The sequence below is a fragment of the Mus caroli genome, chromosome 1 (assembly GCF_900094665.2).
Source record: "Mus caroli chromosome 1, CAROLI_EIJ_v1.1, whole genome shotgun sequence".
Classification (NCBI taxonomy): Eukaryota; Metazoa; Chordata; class Mammalia; order Rodentia; family Muridae; genus Mus; species Mus caroli.
The window spans coordinates 92,716,527-92,729,180 of NC_034570.1; the positions used below are offsets into that span (position 1 = coordinate 92,716,527).

The 12,654-nt window shown below is 38.1% G+C and overlaps 1 protein-coding gene across 3 annotated transcripts in view; it reads left to right on the top strand.

The window, feature by feature from the left end:
• Nucleotides 1-12,654, top strand: part of LOC110291812 (contactin-associated protein like 5-2) — a 684,470-nt gene that overhangs the window by 352,220 nt on the left and 319,596 nt on the right. For all 3 annotated transcript variants that reach the window (XM_029482787.1, XM_029482783.1, XM_029482788.1), the window contains exon 8: nucleotides 4,769-5,033. In XM_029482787.1, coding sequence (XP_029338647.1) covers nucleotides 4,769-5,033 — 265 coding nt within the window. The remainder of the gene's footprint in view (nucleotides 1-4,768; nucleotides 5,034-12,654) is intronic.

A 12,654-nucleotide genomic window follows, 5' to 3' on the forward strand; every position in this document is an offset into this window, starting at 1 on the left:
AGAGAGAGAGAGAGAGAGAGAGAGAGAGAGAGAGAGAGAGAGAGAGAGAGAGAGAGAGAGAGAGATCATTAAGGTGAGATTTTTTTCTTGGAAGTATTTCTGAGAGCACAAGGAAGATGTGTTCCCGACAGAGCCAAAGTTGTACCTTGTGTTGCAGCTGGACTTGGTAATGTGTAAGGGTCAGGTGGTAATGGTTTTGTAGGCATGAAGGGCTCGTGAGGAACAGCTGAGGTTCGGCAATGTCAGAGGCCAAGGAAAGCCATTGGTGAAAATACAGCCTCAGTTGCAATTGGTGGCCCAGGACTGAAGGGTCATGCAAAGGAGTTGAGGATTTGTACCTTGAAGAGAGGCTATGAAGGCTAATGCTGAAGCCTTGTAGCAGTGGAAGTCAGCAGTGTTTTGGGGTTGCCAGTACCACGAGATGACCACCAAGAACAGCAGCAGCAGTGAAGTACAGGCAGATGAAACATAGAAGACAAGGTGTGTGCTACTAATGGCAGAACTGGAAAAGTTAACCAAGCCCGTGGAGGAGCCGAGAAAATCATGAGTGAATCCCAGATAATGGACAGTTAGAGTTTAATTTTCCTTTTGATTATTCCCTCTTGAAAGAAGAAAGTATTTTGTAGAGCTCACAGTTAAGAGACTTTTAATTGTAAAAATAATTTGGATTTTAAAAAAGATTGGATATTTTAAAGGGATTGCAATTTTAATATGTAAGAATTTGTAACAATGTGGGACTTTTAAAGTTATTTAGATCTCCAGGATGAATAGGGAATAAAGGGTTGTGGCTTAATAATGATGTATTTGTGTGAGATCCATTTTACTGTTTTTTTTTTTTTTTGTGTGTGTGTGTGTGTGTGTTCCAACTTGAAACAAGCTGGAGTTATTAGAGAGAAAGGGGCTTCAGTTGAGGAAATGCCTCCATGAGATCCTGATATAAGGCATTTTCTCAATTAGTGTTCAAGGGGGGAGGGCCTTGCTTATTATGGGTGATGACATACCTAGGCTGGTAGTCCTGGGTTCTATTAGAAAGCAAGCTGAGCAAGCCAGGGGAAGCAAGCCTGAAAGTAACATCCCTCTATGGCCTCTGCCTCTGCTCCTGCTTCCTGACCTGCTTGAGTTCCACTCCTAAGTTACTTTGGTGATGAACAGCAATGTGAAAATATAAGGTGAATAAACCCTTTCCTCCACAACTTGCTTCTTGGTCATGATGTTTGTGCAGGAATAGAAACCCTAAGACTGGTATCTTCTATGCCTGACATTCTTTCTACTCTTTCCTAGCTTTTCCATATCCAGGTTTGCCTCAGTTTATGATTTCTTTATTGTTTCTATTTTCATTTTTAGGTCTTGGATCATTCTGTTCAATTCCTTCTCCTTTTAAATTGTATTTTCCTGTATTTCTGTAAGACATTTATTTGTTTTCTCTTTATGAGCTTCTATCTGTTTTCCTGTATTTCTTTAAGAGAATTATTTATATCTGCCTTAAGAGCATCTATTAATTTAGTGAGATGGGATTTTAGATCAGAGCCTTGCTCTTCATCTGTGTTAGGGTATTGAGTGAGGGCTTGAGGTTTTAGAACTGGATTCTGGTGGTGCCAAATTACATCGACTTCTGTTTCTTATATTCTTCAGCTTGCCTTTCACAATGTGATCATTTCCGGTGTTTAGTGTCCTGGGTGTCTCATTTTAGAGTAGTCCTCCTCAGAGATGTGTAGAGTTATGTAACCTTGATTAGAGGAGGCTTCCTGAGAGGGATATTGTGCTGTCTCTTGTTAGGGTAGGCCTCCAGTGTCCCTGATTAGAGCAGGCCTCCTGTGTCCCCAGTTAGAGCAGACCTCCTGGGAGACAGGCTGGCTGTTGGGTGGGGTGGTGGCACACACATGGTGATTTCCCATGGGCGCAGGTGAATGTACAGACTAGAAGGCAAATGAAGCTCAGACAGAGTGGGATACATTCCATTTCTTCTGGGCCTGGTGGGGGTCCCAGCTGGCAAGGGTATTGGTGGAAGTGGTCTCAACTCTGTCGATGGTTAGGCCAGACCTCCTGGAGATAGGCTTTGGAGTTCAAGCAGCATGCACATGGATCTCAATTCTGACTTACATTAAGATAAGCTTTGTGTGTCCTTTAAGTAGTGTCAAAAAAAGTGGCCTTGTGCAGAATATAGGCGTCACATATATTTGGCCTTTTGTCTACCATGGTACCTACTACTTTTTGATGAATATCTCTGATAACCATTAACTGTGGGAATCATTTCTAATAATATGAAAACACCTATATAATCAGAATCAACTACTCATGCTTAGGTAGCCTAATTGCTGAGTGAATAGTGGATGATTACAAAATTTGTATTGTTACAAATTCACTTTGGTCTGGTTATTTGTTTACATGAACATACAACAAGCATAAACAAATGTAGTTGAGACCTGGAAATGTTTTATTTCTATGCTATGTAGGAGTTTGGAGGTATATGTTTCTGTGCCTGTGCATGTGGAAGCCATCACTCACTATGAACTTTCTGCTTCTGTTGCTGTTCACATTAAATTTTCAGACCAGGTCTCTCCTGGAACCTTGAATTTATCAATTTATTTAAACTGACTGCCTGGTCAGCAAACATACAGAACACATGGGTATCTAGCTGCTTGTTCTGGGATTGCAGCTGCACACTGCCACACAAGCAGTTTTCTTTGGTTTCTGAGAATGTGCACCCAGGTCAGTATTCTGGAATAGCAAGTAGTTATTCACAGAATCCAATCCTTTGGATGTCTCTTCTGAAAAGTGGTGCTGTGGATTAGACTTTTGGTTTCCTGATCTGCACTAAGTATCTTGCCCAGACACTTGAACACTAGTGGAAACTGGTTGCAAACAGCTGCATGGCATATCCTGCTTCCCTGAGGAAGCCTCCCTTGTTTCTACCAGTGATGTTGGCATGGGAACCAGGGCTAGAGAAATTGAGCCTGTCAGGCACAACTGTTGTTCAATGATTATGGAAGGATGCATCTGTGGGGTAAGTGATTTTTGACACTCATTTTGGAGATTAGTTTTAGAGACTAATGTAGCTAGGTAGTTTAAATGAAGACATGCCATATTTGGATGTAGAGTTTGTTATATAAAATCCTACAAAAGAATCCTTCTGTACCCTTCAAACAATAGTCCAGGTGTTCTTCTATACTCCTCTATAGAAAAGGTCAATATCCTTATGGAAAACTTATTTTGTGGGTCATATATATATATATATATATATATATATATATATATATATATATGTGTGTGTGTGTGTGTGTGTGTGTGTGTGTGTGTGTTTGTGTGTGTATGTGTATGTGTATGTGTATGTGTATATATCTATATCTATATCTATCTATGTCTATGTCTATGTCTATGTCTATGTCTATGTCTATGTCTATGTCTATGTCTATATCTATCTATCTATCTATCTATCTATCTATCTATCTATCTATCTATCTATCTATCTATCTATCTATCTATCTATCTATCCAGGGCTCTAGTTCTTTTGTTTGTTTGTTTGTTTGTTTGTTTGTTTGTTTGTTTGTTTTTCGAGAAAGGGTTTCTTTGTATAGCCCTGGCTGTCCTGGAACTCACTCTGTAGACCAGGCTGGCCTTGAACTCAGAAATCTGCCTGCCTCTGCCTCCCAAGTGCTGTGACTAAAGGTGTGTGCCACCACGCCCAGCTAGGGGTCTATTTCTTACTGACTTATGCAAATAATAATCTGATCACACCTTTCTTTATTTTAGTCAAACTGGTTCTTTTTGTTGTTGTCTCTTGCAGCCCAAGCTGGTCTCACAGTCAATAATTAGCCAAGGGTGACCCTAAACTACTGATCCCTTTGCATCTACCTCCTGAGATCTAAATCACAGGTGTGCAACACCATGCCTAGTTCATGTGCTCCTAAAGATGTATTTATTTATTTTTAAGGCATTTTTATCAAATATTTTCTTCATTTACATTTCAAATATTATCCCCAAAGCCCTCTATACCCTCCCCCCATTATTAGTGGCTTTGTATATGTTAGGTGAATCCTCAACCACCTGAGCTACATGCCCCATCTAATATAAGATATTTTTAATATTCCTACAGGTTCAGCTTTGTCCTGTACTACTTATTGCCCATATTCTTACTAAATTTAAAATGTAGCCAACATCACTTTAGTGCTGTTCTGTTTCTGTCTTCTGTCCTTGGTATTTACCATCTCTTCTAACTCCTTCCTTTTCTCTGTTGTTCCCCACTGGTTCCATTGTGCTCATTTTCCCAAGGCTTTACAATGTATGTTTGTAGACAGTTACAAGGGAAGCACATTCCTTCCTCTTCCTACGCCCCACTTCCATGAAGGTATTTTTTTCCTTGGAAAATCTCTCTCTTCTTGGAGAGGCACGAACAATATCTCTATAGCACATTCCTTCTTGTAATAATATTTTCCTATATGTGTGGTTTTCAATGCTATTCTAGAGTTTGGAATAGAGTTTAAAGTAATTATTTTTATATCTTTAGTTTCCTAGACGATGTAAATTTTCCTTGCCCTCTCCATAGAATCTCAGACAGCCTTTTACAGATAACATTGTGATCTTAAGAAATGAATAGAATGAGTTGATCTGAGCAAGGCTGACATATTTTCCCCCTTAAGATTGAGAAGCTAGATGTGGAATGATAGTGAAATTAAGGTCAGCATTGTGTGGTTGTTTATACTGACTATTTGTCATATTGTCAAATTTTTAAAAATGGCTTTTATTTGTTTGCTTTTTTATTGTTTTTCAGGGCAATGTCACCTTTTCCTGCTCAGAACCACAAGTTATACCCATCACATTTGTCAACTCCAGAAGCAGTTATTTGCTGCTACCTGGCACCCCCCAAATTGATGGTCTGTCAGTGAGTTTCCAGTTTCGAACATGGAATGAGGATGGTCTGCTTCTGTCCACAGAGCTGTCTGAAGGCTCAGGAACCCTGCTGATCAGTCTGGAGGGAGGGACTCTGAGGCTCCTGATTAAGAACATGGCAGGACATGGAACTGAAAGCCTCACAGGTACAGGCTTTGTTGATTTCTTCTGTAATCACCATCCCCTCTCCTCTCTTCACTTCTCCTCTCCTCTCCTTGCCCCATTCCTTGTCTGCTTACTGTCTTCTCACCATCCTCTTCTCCCCTTTCCTTCCTGCTTCACTTCCCCATTCTCTTCTCCTTTCCTTTGTTTATAAATGTTACTTCACTTAAGCCAACCATGGTCAAATTTCTGCCTAAAACATACCAAATCATCCACAGGGATTAAGGATGGGCCAGTGCTAGAAAATGTAAATTCCTGTAAATTGAGGTGAGTTAATTACTTTGAGTGATAACATATTTCATGTTAACAGTTATAAAACATGACCCATGATCCTCCTTATTTGGAGAACATAACTATGAGTGGTCGCAGTGCTGTTTCTCACTAATTAGTAAGATGTTTGAGCACAGATATTTGTAGGCCTTTGGTCACAAATGCAATTTTACTACTTTACTATGATACAGGTCCTGTTGGTCCTCTGCTCTAAAGAACCCAGGAGCTACTTCTATTATTAAAAACATGCCAGTCCATTAACACACATTTTCCATTGATAGGCTGGTAGGACCTGCTAGGTTACCCAGTTATAAGGGAGAGAAAAAAATTATTTCAGATATGTCTCTCAAGTTCTAGATCAAGGGGTGGGAAGTTAAATGAGTAGCAAAACTGGTAACTCTTGGGTCAGAAGGCTAACCTATAATACTTTCCCCAAGAGGATTTTCTTACATTTCAGAAAATTCAAATATCTTAATGTGTCTTGCAAATGGATTAAAAAACATGCTGTAATTTTTTTTACCAGGAAATGTTGAGAGGGAAAAAAAAGCCAAAATGAGCACTGTAGACTGTTCTGACTTTAAATATCTAAACAAACTTATTTTTAAAATAATTAAGATCTTACTGGCTTTATAAGAGGAATGTAATACATAAATAATTGGCAATTGTTTCGGTAACCTGTGTGTGGTGTGTGTGTGTGTGTGTGTGTGTGTGTGTGTGTGTATGTGTTTATGTGTGTGTGTGTGTGTGTGTGTGTGTGTGTGTTTGTTTGTTTTTAGCTAGGGTTTCCATTGCTGAGAAAAGATACCATGACCAAGGCAACTCTTATAAGGGACAACATTTAACTGTGGCTGGATTAAAGGTTGAGAGTCATGGTAGGTAGTATAGAAGCATCCAGGCAGACATGGTACTAGAAGAGGAGCTAGGAGTTATCTATCTTGATCTGAAGGCACTCAGGAGAAGATTGTCTTCCTGGCTGATAGTGGGAGAGTCTCTTCCATACTGGGTGTAGTTTCCAGGTCCATGCCCTAAGTGATATACTTCTTACAACTAGGCCATACCTCCTTATGCTTCCACTTTCCATGACCCAGGCATATTCAACCCACCACAGTGTGTGTGTGTGTGTGTGTGTGTTTGTGTATATATATATATATGTGTGTGTGTGTGTATGTAATTATGCGTGTGTGCATTTATGTGTATATGTGGGTTGTACATGTGCATGTCTATATATTCCCAGGTCACATGTACCTTTACATAAGTACAAGGGTCCAAGAGGAATATGAGGCACCTGCTTTATCATTCTGCTTTATTTCTACAAGATATGATCTCTCACTATTCTTGGAAATAAGGTGGCAGCCACCAAGAGCCACGATCCTCTTGTTTCCACCTTTCATATAGTTAGGGTTATAGACTCCAATGTGGCCACAAATGGCTTTTGATGCACTGCACATTGTTTATCAGGTCCTCATGCTTGCTCAGCCTTTTTATCTAATGAGCCATATCTTCAGAAAGCTTTAAGGGCCAATAAGTTTCCCCTTGATATGTAGTGTTTCTTCTAAAACTGAGTGTGACACTGTTTATTGATTGTTCAGATTTCAGAAAGCTACCTGTGACCAGTTTAGTGTTTCTCATATTGCTGACTTAGAGGGAAAGGATAGCACAGGTATATCTTCTACCTTTCTACATACAACGTTTCCTGTACAAGGACATTGCAGTTCCAAGGTATTTGGAGCCTTTTATACTGAAACTGAGAGAAATGTTTGCAAAGAAAATACATTTTTCCCTTAGAAGGAATCTGAGTTCCATAGTCCTGGATGTTGGGATTTAATAAATATCATTATGGTAATAATATCAAGACTGCTTTGATTTTTTTCTTTGTTTCTTTTCTTGAAAGACTCATAGATGCGAGTACTAAGAGAGAAAAGATCCTCATTTCTCTGTCAAAGATTTGAAGCTGGATTCATTCAGTATTGTACATGGCCTGATGCTCAGGCTAGACATTATTATAAGGATAAAAACAAATATCATCACACTTCATGATAGGATCATCTTATGACTTGCACACATAGAAAAGAAAAAAAAATACAATTAAGATGGTGAGCTAAAGGAACCATGATGTCATTCACCCTAAGACCTTTCATTTAGATTTCAATATGAAACTTTTGGAGGATATCTAGCAAAATGTGATAGAGTTCTGGCCTATTTTTCCCCAACTCCTTGTCTAAAGTGCTTTAAGGATTAGTGATTCCAGACCATACTGTCCCTGACTCACAGTTTCTTTTCTGTTAGTGTGATAAAATACCCCAATAAAAACAATGTAGGGAGGAATGCTTACTTTGTCTAACAGTTTCAGGGTACATGTCCTTCATGGTGAAAACAGAATTGCATGGTCCCATGGGATACACTGTTAGAACAGTTTTCTTTTATATAGTTCAAGATCCTAAGCTGAGGAATGATGTCACCCACAGTGTGAGGATCTTCCTACCTAATCAAAGGTTAACCCTACCAAGAATTCCCTCACAGATTGGCATGGGACTTTGCCTATGAAGGGATTTCAGATCCCATCAAGCTGACACTTATTACCATAGAGTTGCTCTTCATGAAAGAAGGTAGTGAAATCAACCAGAGAAAGGACACAGCCATGTTTACACTTGATGTTTTTTTCTACTTTCAGTTCTTTAAATAACAGATATAAAGAAGTCCTTAATTGATGTGAAAATTCGGTGGACTAACTTTGATGAGATAATAAGAAATGTGCTGCTTAGCCTCTGAAGTTGTGTCTTTTGTTCCAAAATGTTTTTCTCAGTAGGCTTTTTCTGGAGCTTGGTGGACTTTACACAAGATGGCAGGAGGGTCTAGTTTTGTTTCTTTGTTTGTTTTTTGTTTTTTTTGTTTTTTACTTTTTTGCTTTGGTCTCATTTTTACAGACATCTGGCCTACATTAAGTGAGTTTGCTTAAGAGTCATAACATATACATATTAATATATCATACATTTGTATGATATATTATATATATCATACAATTTTTTATATGACATGTTATGCATCATGTGTAGTGTACACATGTGGACTTCATGGGTAGACATTAAGTATCTATTGCCCTTCACCTTAGTTTTGTTTGTATTTTTATTTTTTGTTTGTTTGTTTTGGGGGTATGGTTTTATTTTATTTTTGATGTAGAATATCTAATTTAACCTGGAGTTCCTGGGTTGGCTACAGTATCCAGTGAACCCTAGGACCCACCTGTCTCCATCTTTCAGTACTGGTATTATAGGCTTAGGCTGCCAAGTTTATGTTTTATATGTGTTTTAGAACTTTGTACTCAAGTATTTATATCTTAATAGCAGGCACATTGCCCACGGATCCACTGATCCATCAACAGGCCCTTTTTGAATATATATATATATATATATATATATATATATGTATATATATATATATATATATATTCAACAAACTATATATATATATTCAACAAACTATATATATATATATATTCAACAAACTATATATATATATATTCAACAAACTATATATATATATATTGTTCCATGGTGGGATTATTATCCATGACAAGGACTAAGGTGACATGGCATCTACCTCAGGAAGGGCAAACCTTCTTGCCCCTTACTACACAGCCCTTTCTATGGAATAAACCTATACCTGTGGCCATAATCTGAAACTCAGAAACAACATAGATACATAGAACAGACTCAAAGCATCACAGTCCAGAGACAGTTTAGTTGAGTTCTTTTTGGAACTGGAAAGTCCGTTTAGGTAAATCTCATATGAGTAAAAGAGTCATGGTATTCTTGCTTTCTGTATTTCTTTTCTTTTTTTTTATATGTTTTTATTTTTTGTGGCAGACATTTAACCATCTCTACCTCAAGAAAAATGTCCCAGGAAAGTATCAAAAGAAAGAGTCATTTTGAAGCATTTTGGACAGTTAGTAGTGCATATTAAACTTAAGTGGAGCAGGGATCTGGGATGAGTTATAGGGAGGACTTGGGGGTGAATATTTCCCAAATGCATTACATACACATATACAATCCTCAATTGATAAAGTATATTATATTTAGAAAATAAAGCGAGTTTAAAATTACCAGTCACATGCCCTCAATCACTATAGACTTTTCTGAACTATTGTTTACTTCCTGGATCATGCCCTCTTGTCAAACTTCTCACCTGGAAAAGTGAGCAAGAGCTTCAACAAGAACAGAGAGAGACTGTGGTCTACTTCAGGGCTGTAGGCTTTGAAGGCAGATGGTCTTGGTTGCTGCAGGCTCAGGGGTCAGCCTCTTTGAAACTAGACTTCTATCAGTCTTATCATCTCCTTCCCCTGCTCCCTTCACGTGGAATGGGAATGTGGGAGCCTCATTTTACAAGCTTCCCAGTTGAGATTTATTTGGGAAAAGGGCACTTGCATTCTTGTTCTTCTTCCCCCAACTCCTGTGTACTGCCAGACACTGTGAAGGCCCTGGGCCCTGGTGTCCTGAGATTTTGGCACTTGTTCTTCCTGGAGCACTTATCATTGTCTTTTATTTCTTTTTCTTCTCTTCCACCTTCTCCTTCCCTCCTCTACTCTCTACTCCTCTATTCTTTCTTTCTCCCCTATCTTTTCTTCCTCCCCTTTCCTCCTTCTTTCCCCCTCTATTCCTTTCTTCTTTCCTTCCTTCTTCTCTTTCATCCTTTCTCCCCTCCCCTTCCCTCTCCTTTCTTCCTCCCTACTTCCATCTCTCCTTTCTTCTTTGTTTGTTGTCTTTCATTTGTTTTACAAGATTTCTCTCAAGATCTTGTGATATAGACCAGCCACTCTTTAATTATAAATTTCCTTGCCTCATTCTTCTGAGTGCTGGGGTTATAGGATGAATGGCCATGCTAGTCTAAGATTCTATCATTTTAATCCTTATGTGTGTGATTTCATGATATGGTCTTTGTGTGTTCATGTGTGAAGCACTCAGGTATGTGTGTAAAATTGTGCATATGCGGAAGTCAGAGCGCTATTGAGTTTTAGCCCACAATGTGACATTTTTCAGACAGCATGCAAGTCAAGCTAGCGCATATGCGTCAAAGAATTTTCTCATTCCCTTCAATTGTATTACTAGAGTGTTAGGGTTACTGACAGTGCTGGCACATCTGATTTATGAGGCCTCTGGGGATCTGAAATCAGGTCCTCACACATTGTTGGGATTTTATATATTACAATATCTCTCCAGGACCATATTCTATTCTTAAGCACATTTTAGTAGCCCTCAAAGAAATGCTTAGAATGGAATATATTATTGTAAAAGTCTATATTAGTACTAAGAAAACAGAATATTTCATAAAAGTAAAATGATATCCTTGTTTCATGTCATAAACAAGATTTTGAATGTCATATAAGACATTAAGTAATACGAAAAGAAAAATTGCTCTGCTCTGCTTTCCTTCAAAATGGTGGGTAATTCATGTGATTTTTACTTTTTTTTTTATGAGAAAACTTAAGGCAATAAGAAAAGAAAGTATGAAAAAGGAAGTTTAAAAAGGAAAGTATGAAACTCCAGTTTTCAAAATAACTTTTATTGTAGTATTTTCCCTCTCCTCTGAAGACAGAGTTAAGAGCTAGAGAGCATGCCTTTTTGTCCAGGTAATTAGTGAACAGAGCTCTGCTTGGCTGCAGAGCCAGTGAATTCCCATTCTGGAGACACCTATGTCATCTGACACTAAAAGAAAGTATGTCCTAGATTTACAGATACTTTAGTCAATCCTCTCTATAAGTCCTCAAAGAGAAACGGTCTACCCTGCCCTTTGGTATTTTTAAGAAGGTTGGCAAATCAACCATTTTCTTTTGAAGATGGGCTAATTTGACTTGATGAGATATACTAAAATATAATCTCTTAAATAAATACAAATTCCCTCATCTATAAGCAAGGTTGTAACATCTTCATAGACCCTGATTATAACTCTGTCTTATTTTCTGTATAGATGAGATAGGATCAGATCCTTCAAGTCCATTTCTTATCACAGTTCAGATATTCTCTATGATTTAGAAGTCACTTACCAATATAAGCATGCTTACACATTCAAACACATACAGTATTTTTGTGTGATTTATTGTACATACAGAAATTTGGATATTGACTCTATTTTCGAGTGGTGTATTAATGGTTTGGTTCCCACTGAGAGTGTTATCAAGAAGTATTAGAACTTGGAAGAGCTAAGATTCCATGTTTCTTAAATAAAACACTTTATTGTAAAGTGTAGAATGAGAAAATGGATCCTTGAAAATTAGATAACATGTTTTTTTAACAGAGGTGATTGTATTTATCAGAGAGGGCATATCTTTACATTTTGATCATCCATAGAGAATTAGGAGACTTATTTTAATATGAATATTTTTCTGACAATCTTGAATTACTTAGGTTTATGCATGTCAGAATAGGATGGGTATTTATACACAGAACTTGTCAGTGACGAGGTGCAACTTCGGTATTGAAATGGTCTCAGGCTTGAACATCATTTTAGCATGCAGAAATTAGGACAGTATGTTTAGGTCCAAACTAGAAAATTAGCACTGTCACATTCAACTTCAGTTATTCAATCAGACACTAACAATGACAACACCAGATGCCACCCTGTCATAAGCAGACCAAAGGCCTCCAGATCAATGGTGGCTTCTAAGAAACCTTGAGACTGTATGGGCAATGCAGGCAGAAGGTTTGCTTGTGACAGTTGGCAGTGGAATTTTAGCTGCTTGAATCCTCCATCAATCAAGGAGTATTTGGAGGAGGCAGGATGTGGTCCTATGAATGCCAAGGGAAACACAGAAACATGACTCATACTCTGACACACAGTCTTTTTTTTTTTTTTTTTTTTTTAACTAGGAACAGGAGGTGTACACAGACAAATTGTTAATTAAGACCACAAGGTTATAAATAACATAACCCAAATGAATGGATCAGACTGTAAATACAGACATTTATATAAAATTGCTGAGGAGTGGTGTATTCAAGGGAAACACTTTGCTTGCCTTATTCGTTTGCTTCTCTGATTATTTCTTTAATTGTTTATTGGCTTGTAATGACACATCCCATCATATAATTCATGTATTTTTTTATATTTTTATTAGGTATTTTCCTCATTTACATTTCCAATGCTATCCCAAAAGTCCCCCATACCGTCCTCTCCACTCCCCTACAAACCCACTTCCTCTTTTTGGCCCTAGCATTCCCCTGTACTGGAGCATAGAAGTTTGCAAGTCCAATGGGCCTCTCTTTCCAGTGATGGCCGACTAGGCCATCTATTGATACATATGCAGCTAGAGTCAAGAGCTCCGGGGTACTGGTTAGTTCATAATAT